Source organism: Polychytrium aggregatum (assembly GCF_025602895.1).
Source record: "Polychytrium aggregatum strain JEL109 chromosome Unknown BJ171scaffold_5, whole genome shotgun sequence".
NCBI classification, from domain to species: domain Eukaryota; kingdom Fungi; phylum Chytridiomycota; class Chytridiomycetes; order Polychytriales; genus Polychytrium; species Polychytrium aggregatum.
Genome location: NW_026516207.1, coordinates 152,020 through 171,809, shown reverse-complemented (window position 1 = coordinate 171,809; position 19,790 = coordinate 152,020). Strand labels below are relative to the sequence as shown.

The 19,790-nt window shown below is 57.4% G+C and overlaps 6 protein-coding genes across 6 annotated transcripts; 1 reads left to right on the top strand and 5 right to left on the bottom strand.

Annotated features, from left to right (window-relative positions):
* Positions 1–86: 86 nt before the first annotated feature.
* Positions 87–3,198, top strand: BJ171DRAFT_234417 (proteasome regulatory subunit C-terminal-domain-containing protein). Its single transcript, XM_053106563.1, has 11 exons — positions 87–164; positions 385–657; positions 790–827; positions 1,014–1,130; positions 1,251–1,387; positions 1,517–1,571; positions 1,669–1,804; positions 1,903–2,124; positions 2,254–2,347; positions 2,479–2,764; positions 2,896–3,198. The coding sequence occupies exons 2-11, from the start codon at positions 396–398 to the stop codon at positions 3,031–3,033; spliced, it is 1,485 nt and encodes a 494-aa protein (XP_052970183.1). The 5' UTR covers positions 87–164; positions 385–395; the 3' UTR covers positions 3,034–3,198.
* Positions 3,199–3,362: 164 nt separating this feature from the next.
* BJ171DRAFT_557816 (uncharacterized protein) lies at positions 3,363–7,356 on the bottom strand (the record flags this gene model as incomplete). Its single annotated transcript, XM_053113120.1, has 11 exons — positions 3,363–4,313; positions 4,532–4,831; positions 4,956–5,165; positions 5,288–5,354; positions 5,421–5,710; positions 5,830–5,922; positions 6,000–6,004; positions 6,208–6,310; positions 6,437–6,577; positions 6,676–6,857; positions 7,125–7,356. The coding sequence occupies 11 exons, from the start codon at positions 7,354–7,356 to the stop codon at positions 3,363–3,365; spliced, it is 2,574 nt and encodes an 857-aa protein (XP_052970182.1).
* Positions 7,357–7,488: 132 nt separating this feature from the next.
* Positions 7,489–9,478, bottom strand: BJ171DRAFT_490236 (uncharacterized protein). Its single transcript, XM_053109596.1, has 8 exons — positions 9,347–9,478; positions 9,057–9,135; positions 8,935–8,977; positions 8,741–8,755; positions 8,562–8,630; positions 8,390–8,456; positions 8,165–8,269; positions 7,489–8,031 (listed from the first exon to the last, which is right to left on the bottom strand). Exons 1-8 carry the CDS (start codon positions 9,389–9,391, stop codon positions 7,579–7,581), a joined length of 876 nt encoding a protein of 291 aa, XP_052970181.1. The 5' UTR covers positions 9,392–9,478; the 3' UTR covers positions 7,489–7,578.
* Positions 9,479–9,803: 325 nt separating this feature from the next.
* BJ171DRAFT_490235 (eukaryotic translation initiation factor 3 subunit G-domain-containing protein) lies at positions 9,804–11,644 on the bottom strand. Its single transcript, XM_053109595.1, has 5 exons — positions 11,521–11,644; positions 11,395–11,423; positions 10,671–11,105; positions 10,177–10,406; positions 9,804–10,018 (listed from the first exon to the last, which is right to left on the bottom strand). The coding sequence occupies exons 1-5, from the start codon at positions 11,532–11,534 to the stop codon at positions 9,872–9,874; spliced, it is 855 nt and encodes a 284-aa protein (XP_052970180.1). The 5' UTR covers positions 11,535–11,644; the 3' UTR covers positions 9,804–9,871.
* Positions 11,645–12,493: 849 nt separating this feature from the next.
* BJ171DRAFT_490233 (uncharacterized protein) lies at positions 12,494–15,880 on the bottom strand. The gene is made up of 9 exons (XM_053109594.1): positions 15,545–15,880; positions 15,169–15,240; positions 14,760–14,816; positions 14,390–14,493; positions 13,805–14,172; positions 13,556–13,706; positions 13,281–13,406; positions 13,040–13,090; positions 12,494–12,870 (listed from the first exon to the last, which is right to left on the bottom strand). The coding sequence occupies exons 1-9, from the start codon at positions 15,609–15,611 to the stop codon at positions 12,733–12,735; spliced, it is 1,134 nt and encodes a 377-aa protein (XP_052970179.1). The 5' UTR covers positions 15,612–15,880; the 3' UTR covers positions 12,494–12,732.
* A 1,440-nt stretch (positions 15,881–17,320) lies between these two features.
* On the bottom strand, positions 17,321–18,165 carry BJ171DRAFT_234321 (uncharacterized protein). Its single transcript, XM_053106562.1, has one exon. The coding sequence runs from the start codon at positions 17,894–17,896 to the stop codon at positions 17,357–17,359; it is 540 nt and encodes a 179-aa protein (XP_052970178.1). The 5' UTR covers positions 17,897–18,165; the 3' UTR covers positions 17,321–17,356.
* Positions 18,166–19,790: the final 1,625 nt, after the last annotated feature.

Sequence of the window (19,790 nt, the reverse complement as noted above, 5' to 3'; positions counted from 1 at the left end):
CGCACCGCACCCTTGCATATCACGTGATGAGCAACCCTGGGCAAACGCTCGCCAAAGCCCGTGGCGCCTGGGCCGTTTGGCTGTCTCGATCGGTTGCTGGCCTTCAGATCCATCAGCGCACACTCTGCAAGCGTGAGCTACTGCAATTTCGGCCTTTCGATCAGGTAGATGCCCATATCGATATGGCTGCATTGTTTTGCGTCCGTGTGGTGATCCTGTATCTCTCGGTGGAGCTGTGGCGTCTCCTGCATCAGCGGCACCCTCGTCTGTCGGCCAGAGCTCGGCCAGCCCCATGCAACCCAGGCAGCTCAAGATCCCGCTCGAGAAGCCTTGGCTCACAGCTGTAATATGTCCTTTTGTCGGCCACGATTGAAATCGATCTAGCTGTCGCCAGGATGACCAACCCCAAGTCGGAGGATTCGTCAGTTGTGCCCATGGACATTGTGCCAACAGACAAGCAGGATGACGGCGCATCCAAGCCAGACCCCGTGGCCGCCTTCCTGCTCGATGTCAAAATCAATGTCGGCTTCCTCGAGAAGGCCGTGGTCGCCTTTGAACATCGGTACATTACGCGTGTGCTCAGAAACTTGAATACCCTGCGGAAGTCCTGGACGGTCGATCTCTTGGCTCAAGTCACGACGCAGCACGTCGCCGACGGTTAGGATCGCGGTGTGAGGCAAAGGCTACGCTTGGAGTCACCCTAGCGTGCGGGTGTGGTCTGGTGAATCTCGTTCTGCGCCATCTCACGCAACCGTCCCTGTGTTGGATCTGCTCGATGGATACGATCAGACTATTACAAGGCTCTCTATCTTTCGAACCTCGGCGCGGTGAGTTGCACAGCCAGCTGTATGGGCTGTTCGGCCGCAGACCCCTCCCGCAAAACAATGGACGATCAAGGCGATCGCTCCATATGTGCCGGCGTCCTGCTGGCGCAGCGCTAGTCCTTGCAGCGTGCTGCCATCCAGGCTTCTAGCCCTCCGCTCATTCATGTGGCAATCGTGGGTTGTCGGTAGGCCTCTCAGTCGATGGAACTCGACAGTTCAAGCCAGCAAAAGCCTGTGTCCGAAGTCGAAGCCTACTTTGGTCTGCTGATTGTGACCTATCTGCATGACTTGAACCAGCTGGACAAGGTGGGTGCACATCCGAGCCTGGACTCGGAGATATGCCTCCGTCCCAACCGGCATGCAGCAGCGGTCGCCGTCAAGTGCTTAACCACCTTGACGTGCTGCTTCGACGGACAAATCAATCAGGGGTTGAAGCTTTCCTCAATTCTGGTCGAGAGCATCCGCGCCTCCAACCGCCGCACACTGGATCAGATTGCTGCGCGCATCTACTTTTATTATGCCCGATTCCACGAGCTGAAAAACTGCTCGGCCGAAGCCCGCCCGTACTGTACCGCTCCTTGCATGTGTGCTCGACAAACGAATGCGGCGCCACGGATGACTTGTGGCCCAGTGATCGATATTGCCGTCACTAACGTCTTCCTGCGATTGCTGGACCGGACCTGTATTGCCAGTCATCTGCTTGCTGCCCAGCGTACGGCCACCCTTCGCCGAGATGAAGACACTCAGGTTGGCCCTCGATAAATGTCACCCGCTGCGTCAGAGCGATTGATCCACTAGCAGCCACTCACCTACCCTGTCGATGCTACCCTCTCGATGCTGCCAGGCCATGCTCTTGAACCTGCTCTTGCGAGACTATCTGCAGCACAACCTCTACGACCAGGCCGACAAACTGGTTTCCAAGACCACGTTCCCTGAGTCTGCTGGAAACAACCAGGTCGCTCGGTACATGTACTATCTTGGTAAGCGGATCGCGAACTGACCGCGCTAGTCGACTGCATTCTCCTGTGGACCTCCGAGCGCGATCTCAGACACTGATTCGGCAACGTCACTCGCCCAGGTCGTATCAAGGCCGTTCAGCTCGACTATACATCGTCCCATCGCCACCTGCTGCAAGCCATTCGCAAGGCACCGCAAACTGCAACGGCGGCTGGCTTCCAGCAAACCGCCAATAAGCTCGCCATCATTGTTCAGCTCTTGATGGGCGAGATTCCTGAGCGATCCGTCTTCAGACAGCCGATGCTCCGCAAGTCCCTCCTGCCCTACTTGCACATTACCCAAGGTAACCGTCTGCGCTGCGTCCAATGTCTTGAGGGCGTCAATTACTTCATTAGAGCGACTCGTACCGGTCACTTCGACTAACCAAACAACGCCTGATCCACCCTGTACTTGATGGACTGATGATCTGCAGCCGTCAGAGTCGGCGATCTCAGCCAGTTCCAAGAGACCGTGGCCACCTTCGGAGATGTATTCCGGGCTGATCAAAACCTGACGCTGATTTCAAGGTAGTGTTGAGCGACCTTCTTGCCTGGGCTTGTTGTTTGTGGACCTCGTTGCCCAAGACAAAGGAGCGATGTTGAGATCGCTGCGCTGTGCTCACTCCTGTTCTCTGGTTGCTGCCGAATCGCTTCTGTAGACTGCGCCACAATGTCATCAAGACGGGCATCCGAATGATCAGCATCTCCTATTCACGCATTTCTCTGCGGGATATCTGCTTGAAGCTGCAGCTGGACAGCGAGGAGGACGCAGAGTACATCGTCGCAAAGGCGATCCGCGATGGGGTCATCGATGCCAGTCTGGACCATGAGAAGGGCTATATGAAGAGCAAGGAGAACGCCGACATTTACTCGACGGCCGAGCCACAAAACGCCTTCCATCAGCGCATTAGCTTCTGCCTGAATCTGCACAACGAGAGCGTCAAGGTACGAAAGACTGACACCTTCTGCTGAGACTGTACCGTTGTTCGTGGCTCATATTGGATCGAGCGGCAGCACAAGGAACCTGTGCTCTTGGCTCACATCCACTAACATGGCAATCCGCGTGTGATCCACAGGCTATGCGGTTCCCCGACGGCGTCGACAGGAAGGAGCTCGCCAGCGCCAATGCCCTTCGAGAAGAAGAACAGAAACTGGCCAAGGAGATCATCGACGGTGCTGATCTGGATGACGATGACGACATGGGCGATTTTTAAGCCGTCGGATGTATTTTCCCAAGCAAAATGGCACAACAACGAGTCGCGCTCGCATGGGCATTTTCCGGACTGGATGCTGCAGATCCGATCAATGCCCGTCCTGCTTGTGCGAGACTATCGCACCGCGACGGCAGAGTCGTTCTTGTGTTTTACGTGCTGGCTATTCCGGGATCGCGCCAGGCTGTTTGTAGAGCAGCGAACACGATATGCTTGACCATCGATTGCCGAGCGCTTCGGCTTGGCTGCAGCGCGGATGAAGAGCGTGTATTGTATATTCATGGCCAGCGGGAGGAAGGACATGTACTCGACACCCTCCCACAGACATCCAGCTAGATCTGTCCTGAGCGAATGGCTTCGTTGATCTCGGCCAGCTTCTCCTTGAGGGCATCGTGTAGCTCATGGCCCTCGAAGCTGTCTTTGGTGCGGCCGATCAGAGTGCGCAGCGTCATCTTGGCCTGGTACGCCCAGTCCTTGCAGACAACCTCGCCTTCGTCGCTCTGGCCTGCATCGGCCGGCTCTTGGGCCTCGTCCGTGGGGGCGGACGACATCTCGCCCATTCGTGCCACCTCCTTCTTGGGGCCAAGGGCAATGTAGGCATCCACAAGCTCGAGGGCGGCTGTGGCGGCTCTCTTGAAAATGGCCTCATCGGTGGTCAGCGATGGCTGGTGCTGGAGGACGCGGTAGGCCTTGAGATGGCAGTCCAGCGACCGACGGTAGCGTGCTACCGAGAAATAGAATCGCGCGCTGGTGGTGAAGATGTCGGGGTTGTTTGTGATCTTGGAAGTGATGTGCTCGAGCAGTCCAGCGATCTTGGGCGCAAGCAGCAGAGCAGCATTGCCGTCGGCGTCGGTCTCGTTTACAACGACGGCATCGACGAGAATGTCGAGCACCTCCAGATCGACAATGCTCTCATCCTTTGAGCGCTCCATCTGAATGTCAAAGATCCGCTCCATTGCGCGAATCGTCTCTTTGAACTCCTTGAGGTCGCAGGATGTGTACATGTAGTTTTGCCAAACCTTGTAGTTTTCGTACTGGTGACGCAGGGCCTCGCGCAGGGCCCGCCAGGCGCCGCGCTTGTTTTTTTGGCGGATGTAGATGGAGGAAAGGTTTGTCCAGGCCTCGCCGTTGTTGTTGTCAAGGGTGACGACACGCGTGAACGCTTCAGCGCCGAGCTGCCAGTCTTCGGTGCGCATGGCCGCGCATCCAAGCACAAACCAGGAGTTCTCGAACAGCGGGTTAATCGACAGTGCCTTCTGATAGCATTCGATGGAGCTGTGCCACTAAGCACGAGTCAGCCACGATCAAAAGCAGGGCCGTTAGAACAAGCCTCCGTTGCCGCGAACCCGGGATCGCACATGTCAAGACACAGCCGGCGTTGCTCCATTGAGGGCTCCACACGCACGGGCACGGGTACGGGTCGATGTAGCGAGATTGCCCACAATAAACTGCCGAGACGAGGACGCCAGTTTCCTGGCGATTTCGTTCAGGAGAGACTCACCTCATGGGCACGGAACCAATGCGCACCCAAGCTTCGCATAGCGCGAGCGAATCGCTGTCCAGAGATCTCCCAGGCCTTCTCGTAAAGCGTGTGGTCTTTGGTGATATCTCCGAGGATGCAGTGGTACTTTGGAGAGGTCGGGTGCTCCTCCAACAGACGGCGGACGAGCGACTCGGCCTGTTTGTCCTTCCCCAAGAGCTGATGGCACGAGACAGCGTCCTCCCACATCTCGAGCCGCTCGAAAATGTCGAGTGCAGATCGGACGACACCCAGCGACATGAAGGCGCGAGCAAGCTCTTTCTGTTTGGGCCATCAAGGTGCACCGAGTGGTTAAACTCGCAGCCAACCAAATGCTCACAGTTGCATACTGCCAACAGAACTCCATGTCCAGAACCAAGTACACGTTGCCGGTGGCCCAGCGTACCTCCATGTCCCACTTGGAAGGAAGCGAAATCGAGAAGAAATAGTCGAGCCGCTCGCCAGGGGCCGATTCCTCGAGCGGGAACTGATCGACTAGGGCCTGCAGCTGGAGCACAGAGCGCTCGACGGTCCTGGATTTGTCGCTTTCAAGCCTCGTCCGAAGTAGCAGTGCCATGGTGTGGACCATCCAGTTGTTGGGGTTGTCGAGCACCCTCTAAGAGATCGAGACTGTCAGCTACCAGTGCCCGAGCCGTCTCCAACCAGTCAACCCGGCACGATGCAGCAGCCATCATGTTCGACCAAGCCTTGGCACAACTGGAAGCGCTGTAGACTTGCCATAACATAGGGTGCCATTTCTTGCTTGGTCAGTCCGTGGTCAGGGTTGATGTTCTTGATGTTCAAACTGTGGCATAGTCAGTATCCAACCGGGACAGAGGCACGGATACAAGCTTGCTGACTTGACACTCACCAATGGGCCAGAAGGATGCACTGGTCGATGGTCTTGAGCTTGCCCTGGTTTTGAATGCCATCGTTGTCTTGGGTAAAGGCGATCTTTTCCAAGAGCACCTCGTCGTTCAGTGCCAGGGACTCGGGCTTGGCCGAGGCTTCGCTCCCGGCCGACGCAGTTTCATTGGATGAGCTTTCAGCAACCACGACAAGCTGTGCAACATCGAAGGTCTGGAACTTGGTCCTCCTTCCAAGGGCACCCGTGAGGCTCCACTTGAAGTTGGAAACCTCTGTTGCCTTTTCAAAAAGACTCTGATACGCACAGGGATAGCAATCAGCCCCAAGGTTAGAGAGCAGTACATTTGCGCCAGAGACAGCCAGATTGCACCGAAGCCAACCGGCTATGCAGTTTGGAGGGGACGCAGTCATACCGCAGCCTTGGCATCTTGGCCGTAGTAACTGTGCACCAGGCCACTCTCGATCATGAACCGAGCATGTAAATCGCTGTCGCCGCGACAAAAGGGCTCAGATCTGTAAGTACCGAGCTGCAAGCGGGTGAATGCAAAAGCCCGATCGGAGCGGGTGTTTTCGCAATACCCACCGGTACTCGGCCATGGGCTCGGGTAGAAACGCACTCTCTGTCCAGGTGGGATGGCAGCTTGGTGTCAGCTCGGCGATGGTAGGTTGTGTGGTGACGTGGCAATCGATGCGAGGCAGCACTCAAAGTACGGGATGATCGTTCAATGGACTTTGCAGGTAGGTCACGATATCCGGCAATCGACCCTCTCTCTTTGTGCGGCAAGACTCACGGGCATCCAAAGCAGCAGTGATCTTGTCCAAGAGTGTTCCCGAAGGATTGTCCAGCAGCTGCTGTTGAATATACAAAGCGCGGTATCTCCACCAGCCGATCGTCTGGGAACAACGATGAGCAGTTGTCAACGCAAGCGCAAGGGCACAAACAATGCGCAAGTGTGTAGAGCCAGCCGGAAGCCAGCCAGAAGCCAGTCTGCAGCGTGCAAGGCAAGGTTCGCCACCGACCTGGAGGCTGGACAGGCGATGCGAGTTCTTGTCCAAGATCGCCAAAGAAATGGCGAGCAAGGCAGTGCGCGGCGTGAGGGAGTAGACATCCTCAGAGTCAACCGAGAGGCCCAAGAGGCTCGCTTGATGAATGTCGCCGTCCTAGTGAGATACCGCAGGCAGCGCAAGGCAAATGGATCAGCCCAGAGCCACTCCGATCATGGACAGCAAGAGCCCAAATGGCCGTGTTCGGCTCCCACCTTGTCAGCCACAGATTCATGGATGATATCGCTGAGTTCGAAATTCAGCTTGGGACCGGTCCATCCTCCCTGGATGAAGGCGTTGAGACAAGCGGCCGCGATGAGAAGAACCTGGACTTGTCGCTCGGGACCGTCGTGCTGCAGAAACTGATCGAGGCAGGCATCGATATATCCAGTAGTGTCTGAATGGGAGCGGCAGTTGATCGACATCAAGATTGGAATCAGCGAGGAATCGCCGGCGTTCGTCGAGCTATAATAGCTCAGGGCAGCTAAAGCCTTCGTACCGATTCGAGAGCCCGAAACATCCGGCAGCAGCAATCCAATGGACTACTCGAGCCCAGTCGACAGCAGGGACGTGGGTCATGGCCAAAGAATCCCAGATGTCGCTCTGCAGCAGATATCGAGGTGCGCCTGGACCATCCAGCACCAAGGGCAAACGTAGGACATACCCAGGCTCTGGACCAGCTGCTCCACTCGCTCGGATCGTCGTTCGGTGTCAGCCCCGTTGAAGAACTCTCTTGCAAAGGACGTGGTCAGGATCTCCCTGTAGAGCCCCTGGACCAGCATCGCCGACGGGTCCGATGCCGGAGCCGCGAGGTCCTTGCTCCAGGTCTTGGTCAAAGGTGTCCATTCGGCGCTGCTCATGACTGGTTGTGGTGGAGGGAGAGGACGGATGGGCATCGCTGGTACCTGGAGTGCTGGGCTTTCGCTGGTTGCCGCTATTCCAGCAGCGCCACAACCCAGTCGGCCTGGAGAAAAAAAAAGCGCGTGTGACATGGAGATGCGCTGCGCACGGTCTCTGGGCTGCTGGGGTTTGTCATGGAGCCGAGCGGCCTGGGCGTTGGCCGGTCTGTATTTGAAATGCGGCATCGACAAAGATGCCGAGCCATGGACAGCGCCGCCTTAGCGACGGGTGATCCTCCAGCAATGGACCGTGCTTCGCTCGGCTTCGTCTCCAGGGTCGGTCGGGAACATGGCTGGCATCCGCTCGTCCCACATGTGCTCACAGCGGAAGCCGAATCCATCCGTCTCCGCGCCATCGTCATCGCTGCCTCCATCGTCAGGGATGCCATTGGGTGCGTCAGGCAACGAGAGGCGCGGAGCCGAGGCGATCTCAAAGAACTTCATGTCTCGCGCCTTCAACCAGGGTCGGTGATGGCTGAAGATGACAATCGCCTCGCCTTCATCGGTAAGACACTCGTCAATGGTCTTGAGCATTCGGCGATGTTCGGTGTGATTGAATATCAGGTCGGCCAAGAAGATCAGATCATACTTTCTGGCGCCGTGCTCCGGGCCCGCGTTGGAGAACTTGAGCCAGTCCAGCAGCGGAAAGGGATCAGCGCCCCAAAGGAAGCCCTGCAGGAACGGATTCCAGAAAACGATTCAGTGAATCGATCATCTGGTCGCTCGGATATGCCTGAATTGCTGCTGCACGATCGCGCTCTGGCATAGACGATGAATCAAGAACAGGGAATGAAGGAGGTCTTGCCTGGCAGCCAATGACGCCGTTGTGGGTAGCGTCAGGGAGGTTTTCTTTGGCGTTGAAGCGCATATTGTCGATGAGGACAGGCTCGGGATAGTCTGTCATCAACACCTGGAGTTTGGCAGGACGTCAGTTGCCCGACTCGACGGCGGTGATCAGCCACGCCGACATTTGGCTCATTCGGTCGAGGTACAGGCGAATCCTGGCAGCTACAAACATGCCACTGCGTACCTTCTGAGCACCGACGAGGGCGGCGGTGAGCGAAGGCAAGCCCGCTGCAGCACCAAGTTCCAGTATGCTGAAGAGAAGCGAGTGTTAGGCAAGCATGGCTCAAAGCTGCATCTCCCAGATTTGTGCTGTTGCGATTGGCAGCATGACGAGCACATTGCCGGTTGATACCGACCACTTGCCCCTGACAAGGGATCTGTTCCTGTCAATGTGCCGGGCCAAACACACTCCGGCGTTCCATAGGCTGTCGACAGGGCGGTTACAATAGCATCAGCATCGGATCGATCATTGCCAAAAGCTCACACAATGCCTTGTCCTGAGGCGTGTTACCGGTGCGTGTAGATAAAAGCTCACCAATGGGCCCAGAGACTGGATCAGCAATGGATTCGGAGCGTTGTCGCAGATCCGGTGCGAGTACAGATAAAGAAAATCGATCCACCGGTGAGACTCTGGGCGGGCTGTTGAGTTCATCAGCAGCCCAAAGCGCACTGCTTCTGGCTGCTGGTTGGGGATGGCCGCTGTTGGGTATCGGCTCGGATCCAACAAACCTGTGCTGGGCAACCAGGCGAATCTTGAACGACGAAACGGATCCTGTCGGTCGATCGAGGGCGGCAAGAGTCAGGCGAGCTGCTGGGGACACTGCGGTCGACGCAATGGATGGCCCACCAACCTGGCTCGACCACCTCGGGTTCCCGCTCGACGATCTGGAATGTTGGCTCAGGTGTCGCTGGGCGAAAGTTGTCGGGCTCCTGCACCAGCGATTTGCCGTGGATGAGCAAGGGAGTACGATATATACGTTGGCGAGACGACCTGCAGGGTCTCAGTCGGGGTAGCCGAAGAAGCAGGCCGGCGGGAGCGACGAAAGGTCCCAGGCCACAAACAGGCCGATCTGACCGATCCAGCCCCTTCTTCGGTATCGAGCGGCGGCTACGGAGCAGGGGACACAAAACGACAGATCACCTTGAAGAGCTCGAACTCGGCTTCGTCGTAATCCGAATCAACCATGGCGGGGACGCACTGTCTGGGGCGAGATGAGACAGAGAGTCGTCCAGGACTCGGTTTGGTTGTGTCTGGATGGGAGTGCACTTTTTTCTTCTCCGAAATGGGACACAAATGGAACAAGGGCCAGCCACAGGGATCGGATCGGGTGCTCGGTCTTCGATGGACGGTGACTGTTGTCGGCCATGTTCATGGCAGGCAGGTGTCAGCTCAATGGCTGTATCCACCAAACTGAGGATCGACCATCAGGGTCGCAAGCAAGCAATCTGACGAGCCCTGCAAAGTAATGGGGCCTCTTGACAATACCCTCTCCAGGAAACTGCCACTGCAAGCTGCCCACCCACATCTCTCTCCTCCCCGTCTTCACCTCGCTCGTTATGAAATGATCATCTCCGGGCTCAGCGCACACGTCCGGTAGTTCGATATACACAGTAGATTTGCACTCGAGGTGTAAAGACTCAGGAAACAACGGTCACGCGCGGCCATTTACTTGGCCCATTCGACGCGAAGAATGAGGTTATCGTAGCCGTAGCCGTTGAGCTGATCCATCGCCTTCTGCGCTTTGTCCTTGTCATAGTACGAAATGAAGGCAAATCCTTTGCAAATGTTGGTCTCCTTGTCTCGTGCAACGAACTGGGCAGGAAAAGATGCGAGTTAGGCAGATGCAACGGATGCAACGGATGTAACAGATGCAACGGATGCAACAGATGCAACGGATGCACAACGGATGCAGTGGGCGTCAGGCGGCCCGGTAGATAGAGCAGACTCGGCAGAAGCTCGCAGACACTCACAATGCGATGGGTGGGTCCAAAGCGGCTGACGAGGTCTCGGACATCCTGCTCGGTGACATCCTCCGACAGGTTGGTGATGCGGATGGTGAATGTGCCGTCGTCCATGCCACGACTTGCGCGTGTTCCTGCAGGGAGGTCAGCAACGGCAGTGGAGCCGAGTCGCTTGCTGGGAGGAACGTATTTGCCCGACGATGAAGCACCCTTGGATTCCTCGGCACCAGTGTCGGCAGCTGCGAAATCAACAGAGAGCCAGCGCGGTCAAGCCGGTGAGTACATGTGCTGTCAGCCGAAGATGCTGGTACGGAGGAGTCGGGACATCCAGTCGGGAAGGTGTTTGGAACCCAGGAACCCAGGAACCAGGCCGCTCATGGCCACCCAGGTCAAAGCCTAAGAGACCGACTCATGGGATCCCTCGGACGGGCCCAGGACGCCGGCTCACAGGATAAGGGTGCCCAACGGCCATATCTTCGAGCCCCAGCCAGCGCTGCACGTACCAGGAGCCTGGGTACCGCCAGTGCCAAGCTGCGAAAGGTCGCCAATGCTGTCCTTGAAGGGACACTTGGTGGTCCAGTGGTCGCCCTTGCAGATACGGCACATGATCTTGGCAGCAGCGAGGCCGGCCTTGAGGCTGACCTCCTCCTTCTTGTCGTCCAGCTTGCCGGTGGTGGTCAGCTTGAGGGTCACCGGCTCGCCGACGGAAGTCGAGTTGCTATCAGGGCCGGCAGGGAAGCCGCGGACCTGACCAAACTTGGGCAGCTTTTTTCGCTCGGCGACGGCATGGTTGGCCTGGGTCTTGACGAGCACCATGCGGATCTTTCGGGTCACCTTGACCTTCTTGCCGTCGTCGTTGAGCTTGTATTCTGTTACGATTTTGGTGCCATCGTCCTCGATTTTGGTGTAGATGCTTCCGGGCTCGGTCGAGTATTCCTCTGTTTGGGTATCCAACGTATTGTTCCGGGAGAAACCCATGCACCGCAAACCAGGGCGAAGACCGGTCGGTGATCGTGCCAGAGGACCAAGGTGAAGGGCGGTGAGTGAATCGTATCGATGAACTTTGGCCATGGAGTCACGGCCATCCAGGCCCAATGCATTTTTACGACGTTATCAACCCACGACAGCACCACCCCACCCACCCACACACACAGAGGGCTGGCTGGCTGGCAGGGTGATTCGGATCGGCCATGCATCGGCACAAGATCGCGGCTCAAGGTACCCTACCTTCCTCGTCGGCACCCCACTCGATTCGTCTGCACAGAGCGATGCAGCGCCGCAAAAAGACGAGCGTCGGGTCAGAAATCGGATCGAGATCATGTGTGCAAGTGCACAAGCAGCAGCGACACCCACTCCTTGGTAGCCATCGCTTGTGTTGGATCTCTGTTCTTCGCCGGGTCGTGGGCTGATGGAAGGCAGTGGTGTTTCGCCCTGGACAGGCGATTGCTGCCCGAGAAAATGCTGTGGCCAACACAGACCACCTTGCATTGAGCCAGCCTGGCCTGCATTCGAGCCACTTTTTTTCTTTCCCTGCCCAGAAATGAAATTCATATGCCACGCGCCTGCTGCGCATCGATCCTGGCCGAGCCTATAAATACCCGCGCCAGGGCCGATGCCCCCTTTTTGTTTCTTCGACATTTTTTTCACGTCCTCATCGGTTGATCCCTATGACAGCGGCCTGTTATGCAGACCGCCTGATGATTAGGCGACTTACTTCCGAGGCCACGAACAACCGTCCGCAAGGATGGCTGCCCTGGGCAAATTTGAAAGATTTACCGAAAATAGTCTTTCGAATAATCGATGGGTAGAAATCACACACCAGCCAAGCCTCTCTCTTCAGTGGCCGAGGCAGAGGGAGGAAGAGGAGAGTGTGTGTGGATCGATCTGATGATTGTGGGCTCGGTCGATGCTCACCTCCGCCCCCGGGCAAGGAGGACGACGAACGGCCTGTGTATCTGCAGTCCAGAGAGAAACGGGACAGAGCTCCCCTTTTGGTTTCAAATGTCTGAAACGCTGTAGGCTCCAGTGAGCAATGCCATGCGATTGTTCCCCGTCCTGGTTGGCAATCTCTTCGTGTGGTGCATCCACTCGCCCTCTGGATACTTCCATAGTGTATCGATGTCAGGATACTCGTTCTTCTCGAGTCGCTTGGCATACCGGCACTGTGAACACACCTGGAGATCGAGTCGCTTGAATTGCCGTCGTCTCGGTGGTGTCTTGCTTGAGGGGAGCCATCTGGCGAGAAAATAGCGACGATGGCTGGTTCTGCCCTTGGGCAAGAGTGAATCTCCTCAAATCCAGCGCATTTTTGGGCTGACAGTGATGCCCACAATCGCGTCCTCGATTCAGATCCAGAATCGCATCACAGAATGGTCATGACCAGCGCGCATTGGTTTTGGATGACCAGAATTGATAAATGCTCAAAATCCGGGGCATCCCGTGTTATTGGATCGACTATAGTGGCCATTACAAATGGGACACTAGTATCAAAGGTTTGAAAAGGGAAGAAGAGGAAGGAGGAACGGAGCGTGGCCTCCGCTCTGGCTCACGTCGCTTCGCACATTTTTATGAGGCGGTCTCGAGTTTGCAGACTCGGATCTGCGGTCGGCTGAAACTCGAGATCCAGATGTTGTTGTTTTGACGGTCCACGATCGCGCTGGTGATAAACTCGTCCTCACCAGACCACAGCAACTCGGACTTGAGCTGTTGCAAAGATGATGAGAGAGAGATAGAGAGAGGGAGAAGGGTGTGTGTATATATGGTCGTTAGTGATGATGATGGCATCAAGCTCCTCGGCTGCTCGGGTTGTTGCCGTGCTGAAAGAGTGTGGCAACGACGGGATATCAAAGCCCGTCGGATTGCCGATGCCTACCTGATGGCCATAGAAGACTCGATCGTCGGTTGCCGCGCTGATCTTGTATGCCTGGAGGGGCGAGAGCAGATCCAGTCAATCGTGATGGACTTCGCGTAATATGCAGTAGCATAGACACTATACCAATGACGCAACAGCCTGACTGATCTGCCGGTCTCGCTGGTGCCGCAGCAACGAGCCATGCAACCACATCCCCGAGGGACTCCGACGCAGCACAACATCGAGCGGAAACACCACTCACCGCATTGGCGAATCGAGATGGAATGTCAAAAAGCATGGACTTGACGCCGGCGACATGATCGGCGCCACCAGCGGCATAAACGCTGTTGTCAACTTCGTCGTATGCGACGTTATCGACTTGAATGCCCTGTGAAGCCAAGCAGAGACATGAGCGGATCAACATATGAATAAGCGGGCTGTGGATTCGTGCACTGCGGGTCGCGCTATATTGCATGCGATTCTGGTCGACCGAAAGCCTGCTGGCATGGATATTCGCGCTGCTGATCGTTGCATTACCAGAGATACAAACTCGGTCTGGCGCAGACTGCCGGTGTCCTTACGACTGTAGACGTGCACGCCATGTCCAAAGGACGAGGAGACATACACGGTGGACTGATCGGAGGAGCCGACGATGCCGTTGGGATAGGCAAGGCCTTCGGCCACGATGCTGCAAGCGCCAGTCGAGACAAAGGTATACCGCAAACGTCAGTCGAAGGGGCAAGAGCGGGATACTCACAACCAAGCAGAGCTCAACAGCTGACTTACCGAGCCTTGCCGTTCTCGCCGCGAAACACGACGCTGCCAAACTTGAGATTCAGGGACCGCTCGAGGGACGAGAGCACCAGAGACTTGAACTTTCCATCGTTGGTGACGTAGAACTCACTGCGACTCAGGAGCCAGATGCTGTTAGGCCGGGGCAGGAGCTTTTCGTTCTGGAAGGTTTCGTAGTGGACAAGCTCGTCGGTCTCGGTGCGGTGCTCAAAGAGCTCGACCGAGCTCCCAGTCTTGCCGTGGTTGATGGCACCGATCCGCACGACCGTGGGATCCTCGCTGTCAGCCTTGATATCGATGCCGTGCGGGTAAAACGTTGCGGGGTCAAAGTTGGCGAACTTGAGGACCGAGACTTCTTCGGACTGGGAGCAGGACATGGCAGCGAATAATACAGGGATGTGCGGAAACAAGGAGTCAGCCCACAAGGGTAGCGCCGACGAGTGACGAGTGACGATGAGAGGGCGCGGTGATGATTGCAGGTGGCATCATGATCTAGGCTGCGATGCCAGGAAATGACTGCGACGACGTGAGGCAGCAGGACCAGTAGCATATGCCGGATGGATTCTCTCCTTGGCTTACCTTCAAGTGGATGCGGACGATATGGCCGGTCGAGTTGCCGCGGGGGTCTCTACGGCTGAGAGGCGGGAACCAGACCTTGCGCTGGGCAATATCGCCGACGCAAGCTGGGTTCGCCAAGGGTGAGGGGTTTCGTGAGGCATTTCGTGAGGGGTTTCGTGAGGAGGACGCCGCTGGTCAGTCTCACCGACTTGCCGGTTCATGTCGCTCAGAGCACGAGTGAAAGAAGATGGAGCATGGCGCACAGATGTTGGATCCATGCCATTCGATGCTGGTGGTGGCGAAATAGAGCTGGCTCGCATACAACAGCCGTCGCAGCCGAGGCGGCCCCTCTGAGAAGCGAGTGTCAGCAGCATCGTATCAAGGTGCATACCTGAATACGCATAGTCCCCGATGATCTTGATCGTTTCGCATCCTTGGGTAAAGGGTGCTGTGGGTGATACGGAAAATCAAGAGCGACGTTGCAGAGGGGCGAAGGGGAGCGGATCAGCGGTGAAATCCAGACAGAGCTGCTGCCGACCAGAGCCGAGTATTGTCGCAGGTCGCAAGGGGAGCTATGACAGCATCAACTGCACCAACTGCACCAACAGCACCAACTGCACCAACAGCACCAACAGCACCAACAGCACCAACTGCTCCAACTGCTCCAACTGCTCCAACTGCTCCAACTGCTCCAACTGCTCCAACTCCAGTCTCGACAAATGTCATTGAAAACCTGGCAGTGTTGTTGCAGCAGTTGGATCGATGAAGCCCCTTCGATCATGGACACGAGCCGAGCTTACAGTTGATTTCGTGGCACTGGTCGTTGTGGAAGTTGAGCTGGCTGGGGGGCTTGACGGCGTTGATCTGGTGGACTGCTCGACGAAAGAGACATGACGGACAGGGTCACGATGAGTGTCGGAGGATCGAGACGGAGATCAAAGGGGATGAGTTGTTGGAGAGAAAGCAGGGTGAGAGAGAGAGAGAGAGGGGGGAGGGCATGCCAGAGTCGATTGTCGGTTGAAGGACAAACGCCAAAGGCAGTGCCGAACAGCATCGCCAACATTTGAAGACGATGGGCAGGGGCACCGCGGACAAATGCGGGTCACGGAGTCTGCTTCTGGGAAGCTGGCCAGGGTCTCTCAAGGCCAGAGGGAGCAGGTCTTGCAGATCACGCACCAGTGGGGTAGATGACCAGGGCCAGAAGGGGCACCATGGCAATCCAGAACCAGCTAAAGAGGCCCATGTTGGCTCAAGGCGGGATATGCTTTCGGGAGCGGCAGACTGGATGCAGCAGCGCGGCCAAGGGCAGGAGCGATGACGAAGAAGGGGAGCGGCTGGAGGCGAGGCGAGGCGACGCTGAACGGAGGAGAATGGAGGGTGGAGGACGGGCCCGGGCGTTGTGGGATGGGACGAGGAGCGACGGACGGGGGGCAATGGGAGCGAGAAAGGTGGCCTGAGCCCATTCGGGGGAGGGCGGCGGCTCGTGGCCAGCGATATCGCCAGACGCGATGGTGACGCAGCCACGAGGGGCCAGGCGGGGATGGTGTGGATGGCAGGTGTCTGTTGCGACTCGTTCGGCACAGGAGATCGACTGCGTGTATTCAAGGTGGAGCATCCCCGAATCCAGCCACAAGCAGTGGGGGCATACTGTCCCGGTTCGCTCTGATCCGCAGTTGGAATACATGATGTGCCGTTGAACATTTCGAGAGCGCTGCATGTTGGTTAGAGCGCGGCCTCAGAAGTGTAGATGAAGGGCTTGTCGCTGAGGGCGCCCTTCCTCCGCCAGTAGCTGCCTGCACAAGCAAACAACGTAGTGGGGTCAGAGGGGCGAGCACGAGAACAGTCGCGGCGGCGTTCGAAGGAGCCAGTATCGATGCTCGGAACTCATGGCCAGAGTGCTGCCGAGTTCACAGCAACGACACTGGGCGAGCTCAGCACCCTCGCGTCCTTGCATTCTTCGGCAGCGTGAACACCACTCCATGACCACTTGCCTGTGAGTCTGGTGACAAACGTGATCAAGCAAAGCGAAAGGGTCATTATCACCCAGTGGATTGTTCTCATGGCATCGACGGTATCTGTGCGATAGAGACTGGCGTCAGACTAGGGGCGGAGAGGGAGTGATCGGTCGATGCGGAAGGAGCAGGGCTTGGTTGACCTTTGGTAGGGGGCGGAGCGAAATGAGTGCACCGACAGGATGTGATGCTTGTTCTGGAGAGCCCAAGCAAGCCAAAGTGGCGACGTGCCCGGGCAATAAATACCGCTGGCGAACTTGCGCAAGCGTTTGCGACAGCCACGGTTCAGAAACGTCGTGCTTGGTCGAGGGGGAAAGCGGCTGGACGCAGGGCAGAGGAGTGAGACTTGGAGGAGGCGAGGCTCGGGCTGATGAAACTTATTGACAAGCAGCGGCCACGAGTGCCTGCGGCGGACAATGGTTTGGTACACAATCGAAGCTTCGACTCAGCGGACGATCGACACGCCGGTTGCCCATATGCATTATCTGACGACATCAAGTGCTTCCCCCAGGTCGGAGCTGCAGATGGCGGTGCGACGTGGATGCCGGTTGGGGAGGTGGATGCAGCCAAGGCGCGGTGTCGATGTCGGAGAGTCGGGGGTGCGAGTTCAAGCCGAGTCTGGCGGTGTGTACCGGGGAACAGGATGCTTGGACAAACTGGTCGTCGTCTGGGAGGGCCAGCTCTGGTCTCGACAGGAGGCGGATTGGCGAGCTGATCGATGGAGCGGTGCAACGGAATCTTCGGCGGCTGGCGGCAGTGCGGATGTGGCGATGGACGAGTCGTGGCACAAGCGGGACACACATGTCGCGCAGCTGACCACCACCGCGTGCGACCGAGGCGGTGCACACCAGCCCCCTGGCCGGTGATCGGGAATAGCCGGCGTGGGGCGGACAAAGGCGGACCGGACGACGCCGGCTGGTCGGATGCGGGAGATGCAGGGTGAAAAGCAAGCAACCGAGTCTATGTATTGTCCCATTCATCGAGTGTCCGCAGGAGCGGCCTTGGGTGGGTGTTTCCAGAAAAGATTAGCAAAATACAACACAAAATCAGAGAGAGATGAGAGAAGGGGATGTTCCTTGGAACAGGAGAGCACCCAGAGCAGCATCCCCCTCGGCTGCCCATGCAGAAAGGGCAGGGAGGGTGGACGATGTAGGTTCATGCAGGGGCATTTGGAGTGCAGGCGTAATCGCGGGGCATAAATAGGTGAAGGCGCTCGCCCGGTGGTATGTACAGAAAGAAACGGGGAGCGCCGGGATAATGGAGGCGAAGAGCGCGCAGAAGGCTGCAACAACCAAGCACCGGAGGCACGACACCAGACCAGAAGGGCCAAATCAAAAGCAGTCCGAACGAGAAGCACGGCAGGGCAAGAGCAAGAGCAAGAGCAAAAGCAAGAGCAGGAGCAAAGGGGGAGGGAAATGATCAGAAAGAGGCGGCGCGGGCGCGTGTCCAGGGAGAACCAATGCTTGGGCAAAGAGATGGACGACAGCGCCACCACAGAAGGGGTGAACGGATTCATGCGCAAGGCACCAGGAGTTCCAAAGGGGCGGAGAACAACTCAGGTGCGGAGCCAGGTCTGGACGTTCTTGATCTTTTCTTGCACACGCTTGATCTTGTCCCAGCGTTGCTGGGTGTCGAGTGCCCGCTTGCACTGCCGGAACTCATCGAGCTTACTTTCCCATTCGTCGTGCTCGTGCTCGGTGACGTTGGGCGAGAACGACACTCGCTTGGACGAGGTCGAGGACGACACAGACGAGGTGCGGGAGATGACGCAGCTCGAGCGAAGGTTGCAGACGGACGAGCACAGGGATACAGAGAGATCGGAAGGGTCGCTGTAGGTGCACGAATGCACACCGTCGGTGCTTTGCGGCTGGTGGTGCTTCAGGCACGGACTGCCCTTGTTGAGCGAATAGGCCCGGAGTCGGGGCTTGCTCGGAGTACTTCTGGGGCTGGGACAGACGTCCTTGGGGAGATCGTCGGCAGCAACGAGGGTGCCCTCTTCGTCATCGCTCGTGTCGGAGCAGATGTTGGCAGGGCGGCACTCTTCGTATCCGTGCTTATCGGAAACGGGTATGGGGATGGCCGAGGACATGGCTGCGTTGCGGAGTCACTGGTGGTTGTGGTGGTGGTGGTTGTTGTACGCGATTGAGCCGGGCGACTTTGGGCGGCAGATAGATTGGACTATCTAAGGATCTAGCGAGGGCAGAGGAGCCTGGGGTTTGCAAGACACCGAGGATGAGCCAACCAGGAACACGCATCGCAGAGGACGGGCCATGGCTGTGAGCAGGAGGATAGGAATGGGGGATGGATGGATGGATGACGGTACTCACGGAACGACGGGAGCGTCCGGGCAGTAGTAAGCGGAATGCAAAAGGAGCCGGTGGTGCCGATGCAGTTGAATGGCGCGGAACTAGTATCAGAGATGGGGATGGGTGGGGCGCGGGCCACAAGGATGATGCGATTTGCTCGTGGGAATGGCAGAGGAGCTGGGCGTTTGGGATCGTGTTCGGAGACGGCCGGGGAGGAGAGACCGAGAGCGAGGCGAGACGAAGGCGGTGCGAATGGCGAGAAAGCCTGGACGAGGGTGGCAGCGGAAGCCTGGAAGCAGAGGGAGAGAGAGAGAGAGAGGCGGAAGGAGGGAGAAGACAGAGATTGGACGGAATTGGAATATGTCCTATTATTTCCGGTTGATCGCGGGGGCGGGAGGGTTCGATTGGATCAGGGTTGTTTATTCGAGGCGGGCTCGGCCGAGGAGTTGAGGAGACGAGTGAGAGAGACGGCGGCGACGGCGACGGCGATGCGGCCTCGGGGATATCTGAAGGGGTGACAGGACAGGCAGAAGGAACGGGGGGGCAAGAGGGCGGGACGATCCAGGCAGCCCGAAGGCGAGAGTGTGGTGATAGCGGCAGCGAACGCAGCAGATGGCCAGGAGGACGAGCTATATATGAGCATTGGGGGAGAGCAGGCCGCCAGCGAGACCGCCGACGAGGCCGAAAAAAAAAAATCGGACGTGCCTTGTCGAGGAGGGACAAAGCCCTGGCAAGGTGTGGGGGCAGGACGGGGGCCGACAAGGACTAGCCGGTGGAGCAAGCGGGGGGCGGCAACAGACCAGGACGACACAGCAGACCAAGCCAACCGAATGGATCGCCAGCAAAGAGACGGCAGAGCGACAAGATGGACGGATTGGATGCGATGTGGAGCGTGGAAGGAAGCGAAGCGAAGCGATATGGTGTGCAATATGGTGTGCAATATGGTGTGCGATATGGTATGCGATATGGTATGCGATATGGTATGCGATATGGTGTGCGATATGGTATGCGATATGGTGTGGATCGACCGGGTCAGCGCGTTGGAAACGAATGCATTGGATCCGTGTCCGTCGGAGATACGATGGAATGCCACTCGGCGGGACA